Source organism: Chiloscyllium punctatum, chromosome 48, assembly GCF_047496795.1.
Source record: "Chiloscyllium punctatum isolate Juve2018m chromosome 48, sChiPun1.3, whole genome shotgun sequence".
NCBI lineage: Eukaryota > Metazoa > Chordata > Chondrichthyes > Orectolobiformes > Hemiscylliidae > Chiloscyllium > Chiloscyllium punctatum.
In genome coordinates this window covers 59,601,186-59,626,522 of record NC_092786.1, presented here as the reverse complement: position 1 = coordinate 59,626,522, position 25,337 = coordinate 59,601,186, and the positions used below count along the sequence as shown (strand labels likewise).

The 25,337-nt window shown below is 43.4% G+C and overlaps 1 protein-coding gene across 1 annotated transcript in view; it reads left to right on the top strand.

Moving 5' to 3' along the window:
• Positions 1–4,510: 4,510 nt before the first annotated feature.
• The window catches only part of map2k1 (mitogen-activated protein kinase kinase 1), a 61,306-nt gene continuing 40,479 nt past the window's right edge, over positions 4,511–25,337 (top strand). The window contains exon 1 of the mRNA XM_072565373.1: positions 4,511–5,024. Within this exon, the coding sequence (XP_072421474.1) occupies positions 4,945–5,024 (80 nt within the window). The 5' untranslated portion in view covers positions 4,511–4,944. The remainder of the gene's footprint in view (positions 5,025–25,337) is intronic.

Below are 25,337 nucleotides of genomic sequence, written 5' to 3'. Positions count from 1 at the left end.
GTAAATCTTTTAGTCCATGAAAGGTCCCAGGTATTAAAATCCTGTGACAGAATTCAAACATTGGTAGTCCCTTTTTACCACTATCTTTGATACATAAGTAGAGTACAAACTTCCTGCTGCGGTTACCTTGCTGCTCCCCAAAATAGGAATATTAAGTAATTGTAAATCTTTGCCACTTATTTGCTGCAGAATCACTTATACCTACTTGTGTAATGTTATAGATGAAAATTTCTGATAAATATCCTGATTCCTAAATGTAATCATAGAAAATATTTTGGTATTTCACATCACCAATATTCTGTTCCTCTTATAACCTATTGGCAATAAATAGGTTTTGGATACTAAGGAATTGAGAATACTGTGGGAAGATGTAACCAAACATTTACTGAATACCAGAACAGACTCAAAGGGCTGAAGGACTACTGCTGCCCCTTTGTCATATATTCTTGCCCCCTGAGCTCCAGCAGAATGGGTTCTATCATTCCCTGTAGAGCACTTCATTTTCTCAGTTTTTATTTGACCTTGCATAAATTTTGATCCAAACAAATAATGAAACGAACCACTTTTGATGGATTAGGTCTGAATTGATAAAATTCAATTTGGACAAAAGAAATCATCACTTTTTATTGTGAATTTTCTCCAACTCTCAAACTAAATAAGCTTCTTGCATTGACTTCAGTCATTTCTCACAGAAATGAAAGATCTGAAAATGTCCCCTCCTCTATGATGCATTTCTCCAGGGGAACCAAGATTCAGTTTTGTGAATCTTCCCTATTACTGTGGGAAATTGTAGAATAATCTTTCTCCTTACTCCCTGGACCTTCTTGATTTGATTTTATTTATTGTCACATGTACCTAAGTACAGTGGAAAAACTTTGTTGACGAGCAATACAGACAGATCATAGGGTGAAAGAAAAACTTAGATGGAGGCATACAGATTATGTCACAGTGTACACTGGGCAAGGTAAAGATTAGAGTGGTGCTGGAAAAGCACAGCAGATCAAGCAGCATCTGAGGAGCAGGAAAATCAATGTTTCAGACAAAAGCCCTTCAGGAATGAGGCTCGGAGCCTCTGGGGTGGAGAGATAAATGGGAGGGGGTGGGTGGAGGTGAGGATAAGGTAGCTTATTAGTACAATAGGTGGATGAAGGTGATAGGTCAGAATGGAGGTGGAGCAGACAGGTGGGAAGGAAGATTGGTAGGTAGGACAGGTCATGAGGATGGTGCTGAGCTGGAAGGCTGGAACTGGGGAAGGGGAAGTGAGGAAACTGACAAAGTCCACATTGATGCCCTGGGGTTGAAGAGTCCTGAGGCTGAAGATGAAGCATTCTTCCTTCAGACATCGGGTGGTGAGGGAGTGGTGATGGAGGAGGACCAGGACCTGCATGTCCTCAGCAGATTGGGAGGGGCAGTTGAAATGTTTGGCCACGGGCGATGGGGTTGATTGGTGCGGGTGTCCCGGAGATGTTCCCTAATGTGCTCTGCGAGAAGAGATTCCTGTTTGCCTGAAACACCGATTTTCCTGCTCTTTGGATGCTGCCTGACCTGCTGTGCTTTTCCAGCACCACTCCAATCTTGATTCTGATCTCCAACATCTGCAGTCCACATTTTTGCCTAAGATCAACGTTAGCTAGATCAGCTTTAATTGAAGTGAGGGTGTCTGTTCATCAGTCTAAGGCCTGGAAGAAGCTGTTCCAGAATCTGCTGGTGCATGTGTTCTCCAGTACCCATTGCTCACAATTTTATAAATATAGCCTCACTAACAATCTACACAAGGCCAAAGTAACTTGTTACATGGGAGTGATTTAATCTTCCATTGGGATTTTGGTCCATGTCAGAAACCACGGCTATATACCTCCATAAGATAACAGTCTTGAAATTACTTCCTTGTTTCTGATATTGCCAGAATTTTTAATGTTACTTGGTTAATGCAAACAGCACTTCAATCCTCTTATCCTAACTATTGGCTATATTTAATTGGATGGATGCAAGAGTTGCCATTGAGTGAATATTTGATCCACAATATTAAAAATGTGGTAGGAGTGAGATAGGTTTTTAAAGATTTCAATTCATTTTCATTATTAGCGAAGGAAAAATAACAGAATTCAAAACTATGTTAATTCACAAGTGGAGCAAATGATTTGTTTCATTGACTGCCTTATTGAAAATCTAAATTATCTTCAGGGCTGGCTGCTCCTACTCCCTTTAAATTATCCATCCCCTACTAGATTGCAAAATGGGAATTACATTTTTGGCTGGGATTGATGATCTTAACTTCAGACTTCCCAGTTTTAAGTGGAAGAAATTTCTGCTCAGCTTGTACTGGATTTTGAAAAAGCAGCCTGAGAATGTAGCAACAAGAGAAGAGTTGAGGGAGGTTGTGGCATAGCAAAATTGGATGTTTTCGGTACACATCTGAAAACCATCACTATGCTTTTCGATAATAGTGTCAAGGTGATGGAAAAATAGGAATAACAGAATTTAAAATGGAAATAAAAACTAACATTTGTAAAAGTGGCCAAGAAACTGTTTCAAAACCAAGATGTTTTGGTAATATGCTTTTGGGAAAGAACTTTACATTCTAGTTCATGTAAAAGTAGTGACTAGCAGTTAATGAAGGTAACCCCCCCACCATTACCTCTTGCACCTCAGAGAAATAAGGGCTGGGCAATAAATGCTGTCCTGGCCTTTAAGAATGTTATTCCATCATCTTGCTGACAAGAAATTGTACATTGAAGTCTGTTGATTGCTAGTTATCCAGGAGCTGTAATTGTGGAACAAACACACAGGCTGGAGAAACACAGCAGTTCTGACAACATCTGTGGAGTGAGGAACAGAGTTCTAAGGAATAGTCATACCATACTTGAACCATTAACTCTGTTTCACTCTCCACAGCTCCTGCCAGACCTGCTCAGTTTCTCCAGCATTCTGTTTCAGTTTTCCAGCATCTGCAGTATTTTGCCTTCATACAAGTGATAATTGTGGGTTTGACTATGGTTTGGAGGGATTGGGGGAGTGGCTAGAATTCCACAGACAATATCGGCCGAGAGGGAACAGAAAGATTTGCTGTGTGCTTCGTGAAGAGCCGCACATGAAGGAAGTGGGGCCTTAGGCATCAAGGCTGAACAACTGCCAGTAGTATTGAGGCAAAGGACAGGGGACAAGTAATTAGATGAAAGTAAAGTTAGGGGCGGCAAGGTGGCAGTGGTTAGCACTGCTGCCTCGCAGCACCAGGGACTTGGGTTCAATTCCCGCCTTGGGTAACTGTCTGTGTGGAGTTTGCACATTCTCTCCGTGTCTGCGTGGGTTTCCTCAGAGTGCTCCGGTTTCCTCCCACAGTCCAAAGAATTGGCCATTCTAAATTGCCCATAGTTAGGTGAAGGGGTAAATGTAGGGGAATGGGTCTGGGTAGGTTGCTCTTTGGAGGGTCAGTGTGGACTTGTTGGGCTGAAGGGCCTGTTTCCACACTGTAGGGAATATAATCTAAATCAATATACTATTACAAAGAATGAACTTTAACATGTTTGTACAAGAAACTAAGATTACGCCTAGATTGTAAGAAATATTTTAAAAATGTGACCTATAAAGCCACCTAAAGGCTGAATTGTGCAATTACAGTGGCGAAAGTGAGGACTGCAGATGCTGGAAATCAGAGTCTAGATTAGAGTGGTGCTGGAAAAGCAAAGGTCAGGCAGCATCCGAGGAGCAGGAGAGTCGACGTTTCGGGCAAAAGCCCTTCATCAGGAATCTATGCAGTGACCCAGTCAGTAAAACGTGAACATAAAAATTTTAAATAGGAAAGTTTGCCAAAAACATTGACAATAAGTATAAAGCGTTACTATTTGATCCACATGGAGTGAAGGGGGAGTGGAGTTTACAGCTGAAGAATGCATTTATCTGCCCCATATCATGTCACATCTTGGAAAAAGTACAGTACTTCACTAACTGAAAGACTTGGTGATATCCTGATTTGAGAAAAATGCTATATAAATATAACTCAGTCTGTCCTGATGCTCGCAATTATAAACTGTCCATCATTAATAATGAAAATGCTTATGTAAACCTGTCACGGTCTTTCATTGTCTTCATTGGGCAGTGGTTGTAATTTTAAGTCTAAACTTAAAACAAAGTTTAGTCACACAGATTATTTAATAACATTTAAAGCACTTTTATAGAGACCAAGTAAAAACCACGTTATAAAATGATCACTTCTAAATATTCAAAGTTTATATATTCATTTTGCTTTTTCTGAAATATTCTCTAGTTATAATTGGGGGGGGGGGGTATAGTCCTTAATTTTGACTGTTACCTACAGTAACTGACCCTAGTCCTGTGCTGAGATCGGTTTATTAAAGTGAGGAGCGGATTCTGCTGGTACAGAACTGTCCTGGCTGAAATATTTCACTCTGTCCAGCACCGGCCGAGCAGTGCGCGGCTCAGATTTAAATATCATGCCATTTTTGTGTGTGTGTGTGTGAAGGTATCGGTGACGCATTTCCGCAAATCCGGGTTGGGATTGACGATTTTATAGACGGGGAAAGAATGTTCTCCCTGAGGCCCTGGGAGGTATCATTGAGCAGAGCTCAGTGAAGTGTATCAGGCGGCTGCAGCGTGTTACATTGTGACTTTGGCTCGAGTGAGAAGGGGGTGACAGTGACAGTGACAGTGAGAGGACACTGTGGGATCCTCCTGGAGAAGGGGAGCCGGGGGCTGAGGGGTTCAGAGGCTGCTTCAGATTCTCAGGAAACGGGAGATCGCAGCATTTGACGCTTCTCGCGAGCAGCCTCGCCGGGAGAAGGCGGAACTGAATTTGTAAAGTAGCAACAGCGCGGTGACAGGGGCGGCTCAGCGAGGGAGCAGCTCTCACTCGGTCATACACACACCTCACATACACACACACCTCACACACACACACACACGTGTGCCGCTCCCTCCGGCCACACCATGCCCAAGAAGAAGCCGGGACCGATCCAGCTGCACCCAAGTCCCGATGGCTCGGCTCTGAATGGGACCACTTCCGCAGAGTAAGAGAATTCCTCTTCGTCTCTCATTTATCCCGGGAACAGCAGCACTAACGCGGGTTCATCGCACTGTCTTGAGCGGGTGAATGAGGGCGAGGGAGGGTGCTTCTTGGCTGGGATGGCGGGCAGCTTTTTTTTCCCTGCAATTTCAGAGCAGGTTTAACATGAGACCCGCAGGGTGTGGGCCTGGTTATTTCAGAGATTAGAAAGGAAATTGATTGATTAGAAAGAGCTTGTATTTCTTTTGTTGCCGCCACGACATTTACACATGTCGAAACAGCCTAGTTTTAAAAAAAAACCTCCGCCACTCCCCGATGATAAACATGTTATTGAAACCTTGTGGGCAGAGCATCTAGGTGACTGTGTGATCCTCTATGGGCTTTTGGAAGAACCTGTAACCATTTAATTGATACCCTTCAAAGGGGTGGATGGAGGGGCTCAGAACCAGATGTCATCTTTAAAGGAGGAGAGGTTTAGGGAGTTTAGTATAAATAATAGAATCTATTCTTTTCCACTTTATACATTCCCATGGACGGTTTCCTTTTGCAAGTGATTCTATGTAAACATCACATTGTAATTGCAACCTCATGCCTGTGGTGGCAGCACACCATTTCATGGGCGATGTTATTAAGTTGCGAGAAGACGGCATTGTAAATGTGAACACGGATTTAAAATGGTTAATGTTGGCAGGAAGAACGTGTGGATGAGTAACATATTTATTTGAATTTATGAAAGTCCAGGGATATAAATTCAAATGTGTAATTTCATGTTAGTGTCATCAGTAGTGTTGGGGGAATTGGAGAAATCTTGAATTTTTAGTTTTCAGTTGTATGCTAATGTAAATAATGAAAGCATACATTTTTAACCAGGGCAGCAGAGAATTCTGATGTATTTCAGACATACGTTCTCCTTGTGTCTCGGTCTGTTTTCTCAACATTTCCTTATTTCCCTCTCTTTCTCTCTTGTCTGGATTCTGTTGTTCTGCATCCCACTGCACTTAGATGAGCTGATATATTTGGGGGGGGGGGGGGGGGGGGGGGCAATTCCTTTTTATTTTAGTTTCTAAAAAAATGCCCAGAGTGATTGTTCCAAATGCTGGGATCAGTCATGAATGACATCATTACATTTGATCGAATCTCATACTAATATCTTTTTTTTTCTGAGTTCTTCCTGCACTTACTTGTGACATTAAGTAAATGAGGTGACCTTTTGAAGCAGATGGGCCGTGGTTTAATCTTTAGTCAGAAAGATGGTCCCTCTGACAGTGCAGATGATTAGATTAGGTTTGATTCTATACAGTGTGGAACAGGCCATTCGGCCCAACAAGTCCACACTGACCCTCCGAAGAATAACCCACCCAGACCCATTACCTACACTTACCACCTGACTAGTGCACCTAACATTATGGGAAATTTAGCATGACCAGTTCACCTTGCCTGCACATCTTTGGATTGTGGGAAGAAACCAGAGCACCCAGGGGAAACCCACACAGACACTGGGAGAATGTGCAAACTCCACGCAGACAGTCATTCGAGGTGGGAATCAAACCCGGTTCCTTGGTGTGGTGAAACAGCAGTGCTAACCACTGAGCCACCTGTTCTGCACTGTTCAGGAGTGTCAGCCTAAATTTCAGGTTATCTCACAAATAAGGATAATCTTTTTGCTCCAAGCAGGAGGTGAACACTGGTTATAATAATAATTTGGTAATGGGGTACCACGCTGAGCATTAACACCTGACAGCCTGGCCATTTAAGCTTCCACTTGTGGTTACTTTTTCACTTTGTCAGACTGGAAGGCCCCTCAAGGCTCCAAAACTCCAGTGTGAGCAGCTGATGCTCCAGCAGCCCCCCCCGCCTCCCCCCCCCCCCCCCGCCTCCCCCCCCCCCCCCGCCTCCCCCCCCCCCCCCCGCCCCCCCCCTCCCCGCCCCCCCCTCCCCCGCCCCCCCCTCCCCGCCCCCCCCTCCCGCCCCCCCCCCCTCCTCCCGCCCCCCCCTCCCCCCCCCCCCTCCCCCCCCCCCCCCCCCCCCCCCTCCCCCCCCCCCCCCCCTCCCCCCCCCCCCCCCCCTCCCCCCCCCCCCCCCTCCCCCCCCCCCCCCCCCTCCCCCCCCCCAGTCTCCACAGAGATTGAGCTCCCCTGTTAAGGTCTATTGTGGATTATTGAGTCAGGAGAAAATGGGTTGAAGTTTGGCTTTCAAACACTTTAGCAAATAACCCTCAATGTAATATTGAGGAGGTGCTGCATGGTCAAGGGTGTCAAAGTTCAAACTCGATGTTAAACCAAGTCAGTGTGAACACCCTCAAGCAGATGTATAAGGTTGAATGGCATGTTTTCAAAGAAGAGCAGAGAGAATCTGATCATTACGTGAGACTAGTATTTATCCATCACAGGTCTGTCTGTGGGATCTCTTGTCTATGAATTTACTGCTGTGCTTCCTACAATACAACACTTCAAGAATTACTTTATTGGCTTTAACCCAGTCTGGGAGATCCTGAGGTTGTGAAAATTCTTATATAAATGCAAGTCTTCTGCCTTGAATGATCTCGGGTGCTTCCAATTCCAACTGATAGTCCTGTTGCTAATGAGGCACAACTTTCCAAATAGACTGTGAATGCTCGGGGCGGGGGCTGCTTATTTATTCTTATAACTGTTGTTTGAGAGAGCAGCAGCAGCATTTTCAAAAATTTATAACAAACAATCTGAAAAAGCAGTACTGGAGATTGCAAAATCCTGGGGTTGGCCTATTTTAAATCCGTCATGGTTGCAACCCAAGGGGCTCTATCTCCTAGAATGATGAAACTCTCTTCCATTTGATACTGATCATCTAACAGTCCTAGAGATGTACAGCACAGAAACAGACCTTTCGGTCTAACTTGTCTACGCTGACCACCTATTCTAACCTAATCTAGTCCCGTTTGCCAGCCCCCGGCACATATCCCTCCAAACCATTCCTATTCATATACTCATCCCAGATACCTTTTTTTAAATGGTGTAATTGTACCAGCTCCACTACTGGCAGCTCATTCCATACATGCACCACCCTAAACCTATGTCCTCTATTTCTGGACCCCCCCCCCCTTGTCCCTCATGATTTTATAAGCCTCTGTAAGGTCACCCCTCAGCCTCTGACGCTCCAAGGAAAACAGCCCCAGCCTATTCAGCCTTTCCCTGTAGCTCAAACCCTGGCATCATCCTTGTAAATCTTTTCTGAACCCTTTCAAGTTTCACAACATCCTTCCGATAGGAGGGAGACCAGAATTGCACACAATATTCCAACAGTGGCCTAATCAATGTCTTATATAATTGAACTTAAGTTGATACCCTTTGATGCCAAAGAGACTCAGGTCTGGTAGTATCTGTGGAGAGAGAAACAATTAGGGACTCAAACATGAACTCTGTTTCACTCTCCTCAGATACCACCAGACCTGTTAAGCCCCTCCAGAGTTTCTGTTCTATTTCAGATTTCCAGCAGTCATCATATTTTGCTTTTATTCCCTTTTTGATTCTTGGCTCTTTCTCCAGTCTACACAGATTCTCCCTGTTGACTCTGTCCAGACCCTTCATGATATTTGGACTCCTTCAGCAAGTCTCCTCTCAACATTCTCTGTTGCCAAATGAAAACCAATTGGAGAAATTGGGACTACCTGCATAAAAGTAATGTTCCTCTTCCCTGAATTCATTCTTTTCACCCAGAAGTGGACACATTTTTCCAATTGAGGCTAAACCATCATTTAATACAGGTTTATCATATATTCCATATTTTTGTACTCTGCCTCTACTTAGAACGGCATGTAGGAACCTGGGCTTTATGTCTACTTCTTTGACCAGGTCCGCCACTGTTAACAATTTGTGTGCATGTGTTTCTGGGTCACTGTTCCCTGTAAACTGTGTGAATGTGTAACTGCTCCAAGGTTCTGTGCTCAGATCAGTATGCTGATGCATTGACCTTCAGTTTCAGAAATCGTTGCTGTGCACCAATCTCGGAAGATGGCACACTGAAACATAATGAGAGAATATCACTCCAGGTCTCTGTTCCTGTAGCCCCTTTAAAATTGTAACCTCCATTTTGTATTGCTTCTCCTTCCTCTTACTTCACTGTTGTACCAGTTAGTAATTCTCTGCACTGTATTTAATCTGTCATGTTTCCATCATTCCAGCATGCCCTTTGACATTTCAGTACCCCCTTCACTTCACATATCCTCAAGTTTGATATCATCTACAAATATTGAAATTATATCCTGGATGCCCAAGTTTAAACCATTCTTATAACAATTGAAAACACAGTGGTGCAGGCATATACTCTGGGGAACTTGCTGTGTACTTGCCTTCAGTTTGGAAAACAACCAACACACTGTTCCCTGTCACTCAGCTAACTTCACATCCATGTTGCTACTATCCCCTTTATCTCATGGGCTTCAGCTTTGCTGGCATCCTGTTAAATGTTAACACTTTAGCATACAGCTTTTGAAAGCCCACATGCACCAGATCAACTGTATTACCCTCCTCAACCTTCTGACTTCACAAAGGTGTAACTTTACAGGATGATCATAAATGGCTTTGTTTAAAATAGTGCTGCCTGCTGTGATGTCTGTGTCCATTTGAGGTGAAGAACAGAATCTTGCTGCCTTATGGTTTAAATGAGGAAATTTCCAGCCTTTAATTTAAGAGCTGAAACTGCCCATGAATCTTTCTAAGTAACAGGGACCAGTTAAAAGCAGAGTCAAAAAGTGTAGTTCTGGAAAAGCACAAGAATACCTGATGAAGGGCTTATGCCCGAAACACCAACTCTACTGCTCCTTGGATGCTGTCTGACCGGCTATTGGAGCTACTGGCTGGGCGTTTACTCTGTGGAGGTGAAACTGATTAGTAAACAATTAATTTTGTCATTCTCTTAAATATCAGAACTACTCATCTGAAGCTTTAAAATCCTACTGTATTTGCTTATCAGATTCTGGTATTGCTACCCCATGTTCAGTTTGCATCAGTTGAGAACTATGTCGGCATCAAAAATATTAAAATTCTCTCAAATAGGGGTCTGCCTTACGAGTGAAGTGGCAAAAATGCAACTGCATTAAAGGAGAAGGGGTATCTGTTGAAATTGACAAGTAAGTCAACATTTTCAGCAGAAAAGGAGAAATACACAAACTGGATGATCTTGCCTCTGAAGCATAAAAGACTTTAAATGACTGTGGAAAGTAAATGTGTGCAAAGGGATTTTTTTAAAATAAAAAAGATTGAATATTCAACAGGAATTTAAATATTAATTTTCTTGCACACAATTGGCAAGGTTTGGTTCAGGATTTAGTGAATCGATGCTTTGGGCCAGAGCCCTTCATTAGGAGTGAGGCTGGGAGCCTCTGGATGGAGAGATAAATGGGAGGGGGTGGGGCTGGGGAGAAGGTAGCTGATAGTGCAATAGGTGGACAGAGGTGGGGTTAAAGGTGATAGGTCAGAGAGGAAGGTGCTACGGATAGGTGGGAAGGAAGATTGACAAGTGGGACAGGTCATGAGGATGGTGCTGAGCTGGAAGGTTGGAACTAGCGTAGGGTGGCGGGGGAGGAGAAATGAGGAAACTGGTGAAGTCCAATTTAATGCCCTGGGGTTGAAGGGTCCCAAGGCAGAAGGTAAGGTGTTCTTCCTCCAGGTGTCGGGTGGTGAGGGAGTGGCGATGGAGGAGGCCCAGGACCCACATGTCCTTGGCAGAGTGGGAGAGGGAGTTGAAATATTCAGCCACTGGGTGGTAGGGTTGATATTCTCTAAAGTGCTCTGCGAGAAGGCATCCAGTCTCCCCAATGTAGAGGAGACTGTAACCGTTGCTCCCGATACAATAAATAACATGTGAAAGTGCATGAGAAACTTTGGAGGTGGAAGGCTCCTTTTGGGGCCTTAGATGGAGGTGTGGGTGCAGGTTTTACAATTCCTGTGGTGGCAGGGGAAGGTGCCTGGAGGGGAGGGTGGCTTGTTAGGGGGCATGGACCTGAGGTGGTAGTCGCAGAGGGAATGGTCTTTGCGGAAAGCGAATAGGGGTGAGGAGGGAAATATATCCCTGCAGGTGGGGACTCTTTATAGGTGACAGAAATGTCAGTGGGTGATGCAATTTATGCAGAGGTTGGTGGGGTGGAAGGTGAGGACTGGGGGGGAGGGGGGTTCTGCACTTGTTGCAGTTGGAGGAGTTGGGTTTGAGGGTGATGGTGCGGGACATGAATGAGGTGCGTTGGAGGGCATCTTCAACCATGTGGGAGGGGAAATTTCGGCCTTTAAAGAAGGAGGCCACCGACTCCCACAGCTACCTGGATTACTCCACCTGCAAACATGCCATCCCATATTCCCAATTCCTCTGCTGTATCTACTCCTAGGAGGACCAGTTCCACCACAGAACACACCAGATGGTGGCCTCCTTTTTTAAAGACCATAGTTTCCCCTCCCACATGGTTGAAGATGCCCTCCAATGCATCTCCATCCACATCCCACCACTGTCCTCCAACCGCAACAAGGACAGAACCCCACCCCCTCCACCCCAACCACCTTCGCATAAACCGCATCAACCTCCGACATTTCCGCCACCAACAAACCACCAGGTTCCACCACTAATATATTTCCCTCCCTACCCCTATCTGCTTTCCACAAAGACCGTTCCCTCAGTGACTACCTGGTCAGGTCCATGCCCCCTAACAAGCCACTGCAGGAATTGTAAAACCTGCACCCACACCACCACCTTCCCAAAGGAGCCTTTCACATCCATCAAGGTTTCTCATGCACTTTCACAAGTTATTTATTGAATCCATTGCTCCCGATGCAGACTCCTCTATGCTGGTGTGGGTATCCCGGTGATGTTCTCTCTAAAGCGCTCTGCGAGAAGGCATCCAGTCTCCCTAATCAACCCCACCACCCCGTGGCCAAACATTTAAACTCTTTCCTCTTGTTTTTCCCCCCCCCCCCCGCCACCTCCCACTCTACTGAGGACATGCAAGTCCTGTGCCTCCTCTATCACCACTCCTTCACCACCTGACGCCTGGAGGAAGAACACCTTCTCTTTCACCTCGGGACCCTTCAACCCCAGGGCATCAATGTGGACTTCACCAGTTTCCTCATTTCCTCTTTACCCCCCTCCCCTCCCCCACCTTACCCCAGTTCCAAGCTGCTCCTGCCTGAAACGTCGATTTTACTGCTCCTCAGATGCTGCCTGACTTGCTGTGCTTTTCCAGTAACACACTCTCGACTGTAATCTCCGGCATCTGCAGACCTCATTTTCTTAGTTCAGGATTTGCTGAGATTATGAGTATGTTATTTGTAGGGTACAGAAACAGGTTAATATTCTCAAATGTAGTTTTAAACTTTAATTTCCTTCATTTCTTCCAAAGGTAATAATGTAATTTTAGTACAGAATAAGTTTAGTTGTTAGCTGGAGCTCAGTGGGTAATATTCTCACCTGAGGTAAAAACAATGACTGCAGATGCTGGAAACCAGATTCTGGATTAGTGGTGCTGGAAGAGCACAGCAGTTCAGGCAGCATCCAAATAGCTTCGAAATCGACGTTTCGGGCAAAAGCCCTTCATCCTGATGAAGGGCTTTTGCCCGAAACGTCGATTTTCAAAGCTATTTGGGTGCTGCCTGAACTGCTGTGCTCTTCCAGCACCACTAATCCAGAATATTCTCACCTGAGTCAGGAGATTGTGGATTCAAATCTCACTCCAATAATTTGAGCTCAAGAATAGAGGCTGACCTTTCCAGTGCAGTGCTCAGGGAGGGTTGGTGCTGAGGGAGGGTCAGTGCTCAGGGAAGGTTGGCGCTGAGGGAGTGCTGTTGAAATTTCATCCTTTGAGATGTTTAAACTGATGCCCTGCCTGCCCACTCAGCTGGATGTAAATGAATCTGTGGCTCTGGTTCAAAGAGAGCAGAGGGCTTCTCCCCAGTGTTCTGAAAAATATTTATTCCTCAACTAACATTACCTGTCTTTTTTTTTAAAAAAATGGCATGTAAAAGGTGTATAGACCATATTAAAATTAGTTTTGCTCTACTGTCTTTATCTGTGTCCCTAAAAATCATGAAAACCTGATTGCATTATCCTTTTTAATGATGTAAATTTCATCTAATGTAAATCTAGTTTGTGTGCTCTTTTCACATGTTTGATTTTGTTTGGAGTTCAGCTATCATTCTGGTAGACTTGCAGATCACAAAGCTGGTATATCCTTTCCAAAATGTAGTGACCAAACCTGCTGCCAGTAACTTGTGGTGTGGTCTAACTAGAGCCTTGTACAGCTAAAGCAAAACTTCAACCTTCTATTATTCTAGTCCTCTAAATATAAATTTCATTCCATTACCCTCCCATGATTAAAATCTCTTGAACAGGTACAGAAAACAATGATGTAGTTGCCTGGTCCCCCCCAGACCTCCAATGTATCTCTTTTCACTATCGCTCAGTGATTTGATGGAATTGCAGCATTAGCTTCATTGGCTGTATTACACTTCAGGATGTCTTTAGGTTGGGAAAGGTGCTATAGAAACGAATATCATTCTTTTCAGCTCTTTGTAGCATCCTCACCACTGGGTCTGAAGGTATGGGTCTTAGTCTTATTAGTATTTTAAGTTGACGTTGTGGTTCTTTACTGTCAAAGTGCTGCATTTCCTTGGGCACCTCCTTTACATGAGATCCTCAAGTGGATGTTAAAGATTGTGATCATTTTAAATCTGTTTATTTTGAAAGTTCCATAGCTTGAGAGTTTGCTTGTTGTTTGATAAGGATGTTGAGCATTTCAATCAAGGGTGGATGATTGTGGATGGAATTAGATATGAATCAATTGTGATCTAATTTAGAATCATAAAATCCCTCCATTGTGGAAATAGGCCGTTCAACCCATTTGCACTGACCCTTTGAAGAGCATCCCATCTACACTCAGCCCCCCCACGCAATCCTTGTAATTCTACATTTTTAAGCATGGCCAATCCACCTAATCTACACCTCTTTGGACTGGGAAGAAACTGGATTACCTTGTGGAAATCCACACACACACTGGGAGAATGTGCACTTCCACACAGTCAGACCCCCAAAGTAGGATTTGAACCTGGTTCCTTGGCACTGTGATGCAGCACTGCTAACCACAGCCACCCAAATTGTGTTGGACAGACATAAAAGGCTTCATGAAAATCTTCTCTTGTTTGTGTCACTTTAAAAAAGACAGCTACAAAATTTAATGTAAAACTTCTGGGAATTGATAGAACTAGCTATGATGAGATGTTCAGACAGGTGATGACACTGTTTTGGAGAAGGTGGGACTCGAATCAGGGAATCCTGGCTCAGAGGTAGGAATAGCTCCACTGCACCACCAGAATGAACCAGTACAATTGATATGGATAGTTAGACCAGCTCTCTCTTCCACTTACTTATTGAATTCAAATTTCGCCATTTGCCTTGGTGTTTTGAACCCGTGTCTTAAGAACAGTCTGGAACGCTGTTATAGTGATATTGTGACTACGCAACTGCCTTTGTTCTAGTAACACTCCTTGTTGAAGCACTTGAATCCAGGCAGATCCTGATATTTAACCACCTACCATCAGTGAGCCAAATATTGCCAAAGCCAATTGGCTGGTCATTTTTTCTCTCACTCACTGTTCATGCGATGTAAATAGTTGTCACATTTTATCTAGACAACAGCAATTCTTATGTTCTCCTACATTGTGACAATTTTTTGTTTAAATGCTCCAAGCGATGCAAATCCTTTTCCTCCTTTATTGATGGTAAGATTAGAGCCTCTGATTTAAAGCCAGCGATTGGCTTTTGCTTTGTTTCTTTGTATATTTTTCCTCTCTCTGATTGCTTTTGAATAAATTACATATTCTCTGCGCTGATGGTGCTGCTAACAAAATAAAGGTCACTTTAAAATGAGTCCCCTTTTTCTCAACACTCCAGACCAGAATGGTGACCTTTACAACTCAGTAGCAAGCCTGTGTCCATCAGCACTTGGCCTCGTGTGTCGATGAGCTTCATGACCATTATTATTTACAAATCTGTTTATATTTGCCCTGCCATTTTGCATCTTACTGTAGGGCCTCCTCACTTAAACAGGTTCATTTTAAAAATGTCAGCTTTTTCAAATCCCTCTCTGGCTGCACTGACTCTGTAAACTTGTCCATCCTCACCACCATCCGAGACCTCTGGGGTCTTGTGGGGCCTGATATTAATTCCTCCACCAATAGAAGCTGTGCCTTTAGCTGATTTGGCTCTAAGCTCTGGAATTCTTTCCCTAAACCTTCCCTCATCCTTTAAAATACTCAATTAAATGTACCTTTTTTTTGATCAAGGTTTTGGTCACTTGCCCCATTTTGTGGCTTGGTGTCAAATTTTAACTGATATTGCACTTGTTTGTTAAATAGGGACTATTTGTTATTTACACCTTTTTAATACAAACATAAATGAAAAGTTGGTCATAGATACCATTGGCTTGCTTCCAAAGTTTAACAGATGTTAATCTTGGCCACTGATCGGTGGAGTGCATGAGAACAAACTGAGTGCCGGTTGTTTCACCTACATGCCTGGAGGTAAATCAGAATATTAGAAAGCTTTAGCCCATTGAGTTCCAGCTAGTTTCAGGTCAGAACTATCTAAAGAAAGCATTGCATTTATAAAGTGTTTTTCACCATTGCCATGTATCTGGGTTTTGCAGCCATTGAAATGCTTTTGAAGTGTAGTCATTGTTGGAAATTGGGGAAAGGTTGCCAGTATGCACAGAGGAAATTGTCTCAGACTGTGTAATCATGAACAAATTTGTATTTTGTGTGTATTGATTGTCCAATAAATATTGGCTCAGGTACCAGGGATAATGCCCTGTCGTTCTGCTTTAAAATAACACCATTGGATACATGATGTTCCCCCTAAGCAGGTGGGTGGAGTTTCAATTTTATGTCTCATCCAAAAGACCGCACCTCTGATAGTGCAGCACGCTGATATTAGTGCATTGGATTGCTGACCTTCAGCTTTGTACTCAAACCCTGGGGTGGGATTTGAAGCCAGAACTACAGCTATTCTCAAATCCCTGAGTGATTTTCTTTTTCAAAATATTTATTTAACATTTTTCTTCATCGAAATTTCCCATTAAATGTCTTTATTAGCTTGGCTTCAATAGTTCTTTACCACAGTGCATTCCAATCTTTTAGCTGGAAAAGCTATTTGACCTCCCCTTCAGTAGCGATCCTCAATTTATGCTCATTCACCAGCTACTGAATGTTATTTGATATATTTGTTAGTCTTGAAACCTTGGTTGAAACTCTTTCAGATGCTGCTTCATGTCTTCACCTGTTGATTCAATCTGGGTTCAGGAATTCATCCAGCTACAAATTTATAAATGCACCCTGAGATTCCTTGATTAATGTGTTGCAACAATCAGCTGTATTCTGTTGGATCAAACATTCGGAGCAGGGAATGCAGTGGAGATCAATGTAAACAGTGACAATAAGGCTCCAGTTGCAGTATTCACTGCCCAGCAGATCCATACTGGTGTTTTAAGCACATCCCAGGCCTAATGACTATATCCACCCTACCAAACCTTTCACTATCTTAAAAGCCTCTACCAGATCTCTTGTCTATCTCGTTTCTATAAAACAAGAGCCCTTGTCTGCTAACTCTCTTCTGATGGGTACAACCTCTCCGTTTTGATTAATTCTAGTCATTTTTGTTTTTGTATCTTGGCCAATAACCCTTTTATAATGGGACCAGATCAGTTCACAGTACAGTAACTAGATATTTACACAAGATTTAGGAGCGCAGGGTTCCAATCCAGCCCAAAAGTTGAGTCACTAGTGTTTTCCTACTCTAAAGATCTTAAGTAAAATGTAGTTTGAAGCAGCCTGCACTAATTTCTAAGTAGTTGTAGGTTTATGTACTACAGCACTATAAAGTGCCACATGGAATATTGCTTTGGAAAAGTTAACATCACCCAGAATGAGAAGGAGTTGCTTCTCTGATTACACCTAAATCAAATAGTTTTTCGAACAAAGACCATATGAGCACATTGGTTCCCATGGTGATAATGTTATTCATTGGAGACAGAGTCCAAGTGTGGGATTCTTCTGTTTCTGGAGGTGGTGGGAAAGGCACTTAAAACGATGCAGTATTGGTGATCCACCCATTCCCTGCTACCTTACAAACCTCCAACAGGACAGGCTGACTGTTGCCTGCCACCACTTGAGACCCTAAAGTGTTTGATGTAAGAAACACTTACAGGCCTGAGCCTGCCCAGCTGGGGTTAAACCAGCTGCAGGAGGGTCTGATACCGTGCAGTTTACCCAACAGTTGCTGCCCTCAGTAACTTGTCACCTTGTGATGGGGTGGATGTCCCCTGACCTAAGGTAGTCAGTGATTTAGCAACTGGACATTGTGTGCCAACTGGGAGCCAACCTTCTTCCCCTGTTTCTATGTTCCCTGCCCCCTCGCTCCTATGAACCCTGACCCCATCACTGCCCTCAGTCCATGATGCTGGAACTCTGGGGGCACTCTGCCAGCAGGACCCACAGCTTCCTTGGTAATGGTCATCGATCTGCCAACTTTTCACAGCTCTTACCTCTGCCTGCAGGGTCTTCATCAGGAAAAAGCCTGTCAGTGGCATTGCCGCTATCTGATTGGATGTGTAGCTTGGTGGCCCTCCTCTGAAAGGTGTGGCTGACAAACAAGATCCTAAGTGACTAAGATACTGCCCCAGAATTGTCTCCAATAGAAAACCTGCACAGAATGGAGCATTGAATTAGGGTTACTTTAATGAATTTTTCAGGAAATCAGTGCCATTTTGACTCTAGAACCAGATGTAATTGCAGGTTTGACTTGACTTTTTATTCATACGTGGCATGTGAACGTCACTAGCTAGGCCAGCATTTATTACCCAACCCTAATTACCCTTGAGCAGGTGGTGGCAAACTGCTTTCTTGAACTTGTGCATTCATTTGGTGTAGGTACATCCATAAAGCTTATAGGGAAGGAGTTCCAGGTTTTTGACTGAGGAGAAGAAGAAGAAGAAAGTGTTCTGTATCTGATATGGGGTATAAATGTTAGACTTGGAGTGAATACAGTACTAAAATGATACATTGGCTAAGTTCCATAAACATGGCTTATATTTCCTAAGGTTTAGATAAAGATCATGAAAATTATATAAGATTCAGGAGGACAGATACAGAGGAACTGTTTCCATTGGTGATGATCCAAAAAAAAAAGCTGCAGAATCTCAAAATCTGACCTACAGCAACACTCATGAGCAAATTTGGGAAGTGCTTTATCTTGTAGGTTGGTTTATTTTCTCCCAAGGCCAACATCAAAAGGTTGTGATTGAATAATCCAAGATGGAGGACGGGAAAAATTTCTGGCTGTAAGAGCTGCTCCTTTGAGGTATTTTAGGTGTTGGAGGTGATTTCCTCGCATTCCTCGCTGTTGCATTGTTTTGGAACTTTGGGGGGAAAAAAGTCAAAACAACAGTTTAAAAAGGGAGAAGGGCAGACAAAGGAAGCACATGGTGAGGACAATGCAGGGGGGAGAGAGAGGGAGAGAGAGAGAGAGAGAGAGAGAGAGAGAGAGAACCTGCAGTTACTGCCTTTGCTGTTTGAATTCGTGTATCGCTGCACATCGGAGTGCATCTGGGAAAACTAACAAACGTGAAATTCACAACTAATCTTGGAGGAACTGTTGGGTGAAGTTCACCGCACAGAATCAGAAGTTAATTTGTTGTTTTAACTCTGTCCAAGAGAGAGGCTGCAGTAGTGAGTATAGTGGATTCTTTCTTGATCGTTTTTGGAGATAACGCTCTTGATTAAACTTAAAATATAAGGCATAGCTATTAATTTAACCTGGGGCAGTGTTTGTAGAGGAATAAGACTGTTATTTTCTCGGTCTGTAGATTGTGAAGGAGCAAAAATGGCCTTTGAAGTGATATACTTCTTGTCAGATGTGGGAGTTGAGAGTTGAAGAGTTACTGTGGATTATATCTGCCATAAATGCTGTTGGATGCGAATCTTATCAGATCAGTTTGAGAGACCGATAGAAGTGATGAGGAATTTGCAACAGTATGTGATAATGGCAGTTATAGGAAGGGGGAAAGTCTCCGATACAGTCACATAGATGGGTTAACTCCAGGAAGGGTGAGAGGTTGGCACCTAGGGCAGGAGTCTTTGTGGATATACCCATTTCAATCAGGTATGCTGTTTTGGAAAATGTAGGGGGTGATGGATTCTCAGGGGAATGTAGCACAAACAGTCAAGTTTCTGGTATTGAGACTGGCTCTAATGCAACGAGGGGTACACCAGTTTCCAAGAGATCAATTGTGTTGGGGGATTCTGTAGTCCAAGGTACAGACAGATGTTTCTGTGGCCAGCAGAGAAAAAGCAGAATGGTGTGTTGTTTCCCTGGTGCCAGGATCAAGGATGTCTGAGAGGGTGCTGAATGTTCTCACGGGGGAAAGGGGCCAGCAGGAGGTCATTGTTCACATTGGAACCAATGATATAGGAAGGGAAAAGGTTGAGATTCTGAAGGGAGATTACAGAGAGTTGGGCAGAAATTTAAAGGAGGTCCTCAAGGGTAGTAATATCTGGATTGCTCCCAGTGCTACGAGCTAGTGAGGGCAGGAATAGGAGGATCGAGCAGATGAATGCATGGCTGAGGAGCTGGTGTATGGGGAGAAGGATTCACATTTTTGGATCATTGGAATCTCTTTTGGGGTAGAAGTGACTTGTACAAGAAGGACGGATTGCACCTAAATTGGAAGGGGACTAATTTACTGGCAGGGAAATTTGCTGGAGCTGCTCAGGAGGATTTAAACTAGTAAGGTGGGGGTGGGGGGGACCCAGGGAGATAGTGAGGAAAGAGATCGATCTGAGACTGGTACAGTTGAGAACCGAAGCGAGTCAAACAGGGCAGGCAGGGACAAGGTAGGACTAATAAATTAAACTGCATTTATTTCAATGCAAGGGGCCTAACAGGGAAGGCAGATGAACTCAGGGCATGGTTAGGGACATGGGACTGGGAGATCATAGCAATTACGGAAACATGGCTCAGGGATGGGCAACTTAATATTCCAGGATACAACTGCCACAGAAGGATAGAAAGGGAAGCAGGAGAGGAGGGGGAGTGGCATCTTTAAGGGATAGCGTTACAGCTGCACTAAGGGAGGATATTCCCGGAAATACATCCAGGAAAGTTATTTGGGTGGAACTGGGAAATAAGAAAGAGATGATCACCTTATTGGGATTGTATTATAGACCCCCCAATAGTCAGAGGGAAATTGAGAAACAAACTTGTAAGGAGATCTCCGCTATCTGTAAGATTAATAGGGTAGTTGTGGTAGGGGATTTTAACTTTCCAAACATTGACTGGGACTGCCATAGTGTTAAAGGTTTAGATGGAGAGGAATTTCTTAAGTGTGTACAAGACCATTTTCTGATTCAGTATGTGGATGTACCTACTAGAAGGTGCAAAACCTGACCACCTCTTGGGAAACAAGGCAGGGCAGGTGACAGATGTCAGAGGGGGAGCACTTTGGGGCCAGCGACCATCTCTATTTGTTTTAAAATAGTGATGGACAAGGATAGACCGGATCTAAAAGTGGAATTCCTAAATTGGAGAGAGGCCAATTTTGACGGTATCAGGCAAGAACTTTCGAAAGCTGATTGGAAGCAGATGTTCGCAGGTAAAGGGATGGCTGGAAAATGGGAAGCCCTCAGAAATGAGATAACAAGTATCCAGAGAAAGTATATTCCTGTCAGGGTGAAAGGGAAGGCTGGTAGGTATAGGGAATGTTGGATGACTAAAGAAATTGAGGGTTTGGTTAAGAAAAAGAAGGAAGCATATGTAAGACATAGACAGGATCGATCAAGTGAATCCTTAGAGTATAAAGGAAGTAGGAGTATACTTAAGGGGGAAATCAGGAGGGCAAAACAGGGACATGAGATAGCTTTGGCAAATAGAATTAAGGAGAATCCAAAGGGTTTTTACAAATATATTAAGTTTAATTAGGGAGAGAATAGGGCCCCTCCAGGATCAGCAAGGTGGCCTTTGTGTGGAGCCACACAAAATGGGGGAGACACTAAATGAATATTTTGCATCAGTATGTACTGTGGAAAAGGATATGGAAGATAGACTGTAGGGAAATAGATGGTGACATCTTGCAAAATATCCAGATTACAGAGGAGGAAGTGCTGGATGTCTTGAAATGATTAAAGGTGGATAAATCTCCAGGACCTGATCAGGTGTACGTGAGAACTCTGTGGGAAGCTGGAGAAGTGACTGGGCCTCCTGCTGAGATATTTGTATCATCGGTAGTCACAGGTGAGATGCCAGAAGACTGGAGGTTGGCAAACATGGTGCTCTGTTTAAGAAGGGCAGTAAAGACAAGCCAGGGAACAATAAACCAGTGAGCCTGACATCGGTGGTGAGCAGGCTGTTGGAGGGAATCCTGAGAGACCGGATGTACATGTATTTGGAAAGGCAGGGGCTGATTTGGGATAGTCAACATGGATTTGTGCGTGGGGAAATAATGTCTCTCAAACTTGATTGAGGTTTTTTTTGAAGAAGTAACAAAGATGATTGAAGGCAGGGCAGTAGATGTAATCTATATGGACTTCAGTAAGGCGTTCGACAAGGTTCTCCATGGGAGACTGATTAGCAAGGTTAGCTCTCATGGAATACAGAGAGAACTAGCCATTTGGATACAGAACTGGCTCAAAGGTAGAAGACAGAGGGTGGTGGTGGAGGGTTGTTTTTCAGACTGGAGGCCTGTGACCAGTGGAGTGCCACAAGGATCGGTGCTGGGTCCTCTACTTTGTCATGTTACATAAATGATTTGGATGCAAGCATAAGAGGTACAGTTAGTAAGTTTGCAGATGACACCAAAATTGGAGGTGTAGTGGACAGTGAAGAGGGTTACCTCAGATTACCACAGGATTTGGACCAGATGGGCCAATGGGCTGAAAAGTGGCAGATGGAGTTTAATTCAGATAAATGTGAGGTGCTGCATTTTGGGAAAGCAAATCTTAGCAGGACTCATAAAACTTTTTTAATGGTAAGGTCCTAGGGAGTGTTGCTGAACAAAGACCTTGGAGTGCAGGTTCATAGCTCCTTGAAAGTGGAATCGCAGGTAGATAGGATAGTGAAGAAGGCGTTTGGTATGCTTTCCTTTATTGGTCAGAGTATTGAATACAGGAGTTGGGAGGTCATGTAGTGGCTGTACAGGACATTGGTTTGGCCGCTGTTGGAATATTGCGTACCATTCTGGTCTCCTTCCTATCAGAAAGATGTTGTGAAACTTGGAAGGATTCAGAAAAGATTTACAAGGATGTTGCTGGGGTTGGAGGATCTGAGATACAGGGAGAGGTTGAATAGGCTGGGGCTGTTTTCCCTGGAGTGTCGGAGGCTGAGGGGTGACCTTATAGAAGCTTACAAAATTGAGGGGTATGGATAAATAGGCAAAGTCTCTTTTTTTTCCCCTGGGGTTGGGGAGTCCAGAACTAGAGGGTAGAGTTTTAGGGTGAGAGGGGAAAGATATAAATGAGACCTAAGGGGCAACATTTTCATGCAGAGGGTGGTGCGTGTATGGAATGAGCTGCCAGAGGAAGTGGTGGAGTCTGGTACAATTGCAACACTTAAAAGGCATTTAGATGGGTATATGAATAGGAAGGGTTTGGAGGGATATGGGCCAGGTGCTGGCAGATGGGACTAGATTGGGTTGGGATATCTGGTCGGCATGGACTGGTTGGACCAAAGGGTCTGTTTCCATGCTGTACATCTCTATGACTCTATGTATGATAGTGTAAAGGTATTGAGGGCTATACACAAATGATGTATAAATGGAATTGAGGTCCAGATAACACATGAGCTAATTGAACAACAGACAGACAAGGGGCTGAATGGCCTTCTGTCCTTAATTGTTCTGTGGATTCTTGAGAATAGGCAATGGACATGTAAATTTTTTAAAAACTAATTCCAGCCCAGCACTGATGGCCTGCAGAAAATAATTTTAAAAATAAAGTGGAAAATGTTTTTGATCTGCTTCAGAGGTGAGAGAAACATTTTGGATAATCGACAAAGGTTTTGTGAAAACAACTCTTCACAGTTTCTATGGTAACTTCAGTTCTGTGATACCTGAAAGTGTCATGACAACTGCAGGAAGCTTTTATTATTACATTGTACATTGAATATTTGGAATTAGTTTCTGTTTCATTTTTTTTCCTCTTTCTCTGCTTATATGTAACAGCTTGTAGATGTTGGGGATGGTGGAACAAATTTTTGTTGACTCAAATTGCACTATAAAGAACGACAATGTGCCTTGTCTACCTCTCTTGAAGGTTGAGTTTGTGCTCTGTGTATTTCAATCAACACTAACTCCCTCCCATCTTTAACATAGTCACCAGCTGCCTCTCAGAAGTGCCAGCAAAGAAAACTACACAACGATTCACATTTGGGGATGTTTGGTCAGATTATCAAAAACTTATTAAATAAAGATATAAAAATTAAAAGGATTGGTTGTAAGGGGTGTCTTGACAGAGTGGGAGACAAATAAGTGAAGGTCTTTTGCTTAGTCCTCCCAGTGTTGAATTAAGTTGAGCTGGTTGATCTGACTGGGGACTGCATTTGGCCTCAGGACACACTCAGGAAGGGAATTTTTGGCCACTATTCATTAACATCTATCTAGTGGCTTCCACTAGAAAGTCTGAATTCGTATCAGATGACAGGAGCTGCTGATAAACTAAATTGAGCTTGGATATGAACCCTCAGTCAAGTAACTTATCAATAAAATGTTTTGACATTCAGAGATGGATCGGGCACTTGAAACTGTATGGCTGGTACTCCATAAGGTGTACTTTAAAACAGGAGTAAAGGGAAGGAATTGGCCAGATGGAAAAGTGAGGTAAGGAACATACATCAGTTTCAATTGGTAATGTCCGTGAAGAACCTTGAGATAAAGACAGTATGTTAAATGAAGTTGCTGCACTTCTGTAAACCTTTCACTCCCTCGGGCCAGTCCAAAGCACTCAACAGTTATGAATAACTTTTGAAATTTAATTTGCAGCTGATGTTGTGGTAGTAATGATCATGGCTACTAGTAAACCCAATTAATAAATCTGGAATTGAAAATTTTGGTCTGAAGTAATGATGAACATGAAACTGTCTTTCTAAAATCAAAACATCTGGTTCGCTAATGTTCCTGTCATGAAGGATATGTCATCCTTACCTGGCCTGGCAGACCCACACAATGTGGTTGACTGTTAACTGTCCTCTGGAATGGCTGAGCAAGCTACACAGCTCAAGGGGTTTATGTACAACAAATTCTTGCCTTGTCCGTGACACCCACTTCCCATGAGAATCATTTTTCAAATAAACTTCACATCCAGTTTCCTTCCATTGGGATCCACAAATAACAATGAGATCAAGTACTGGTTATTCTACTTTTTAATCGTTTGGTGTTTGTTGGGAAGAGGATGGTTGACCAGGTGACCTCTCCTAGGCATTTAATAGTGCCATGAGGTCTCGCACATCCACCTAAAGGCACATAGCATCTCTGGTTTAACTAGTGATACCTATGACAGGACAACATCCCCATATTACTGAGCAGACTGGTCAGCCTTGAATATGCCACTCAGTCTTGCAGTCAATTTTGGAGCTCCCAACTCTGAGATGGAAATGCACTCACACAGAGCCAAGCTGAGTGTCCCCATTTGGGAATAATATTCTGAAAGAGTCACTGCCTTCAGTAAAGGATGTGGAGGAGCTAGTGTTGGTTTAGGGTGGCCAAAGTTTAAAAATCACATCACGCCAGGTTATAGTCCAACCGGTTTTGGAGCCCTCCAAAAACTTTGTATTTTCAAATAAAACTATTGGTCTATAACATGGTGTTGTGATTTTTAACTTCAGCAAAGGAGGAAGAAAATTAGAAACTTGTCACCATTTTGAACCAGGATCCAGTCATAGGATTGAAAGTGGTTGTGATGCAGAGATGGTCTGTTATGAACAGAAGCTGCGATTCCCTGCAGACTCCATATGCTCATTGCCAATGAAGTCACTGTCACTTTAGTCTGGGATGGCAGGTGGCAATCTTTGCTTGGTCTGTACTTTCTTTAAAATATGCATGTTTCTGAGATTAATATTGCATAAGCACTGCTGACTCCAATGTATAAAGTAAGACTGAATTTGTCTTAATCAGGCATTTTTCCTAAGCATATAATACATGTACAGGATTGGATATCGGAAGGGAATGGATTGTCATTTAGTTCACCTAGTGTTTGATGACAAATGCACTTCTGCAAACTGATGCAATTCATTCTTACTGATTTTTTTTTAGGCATGGAGGTTT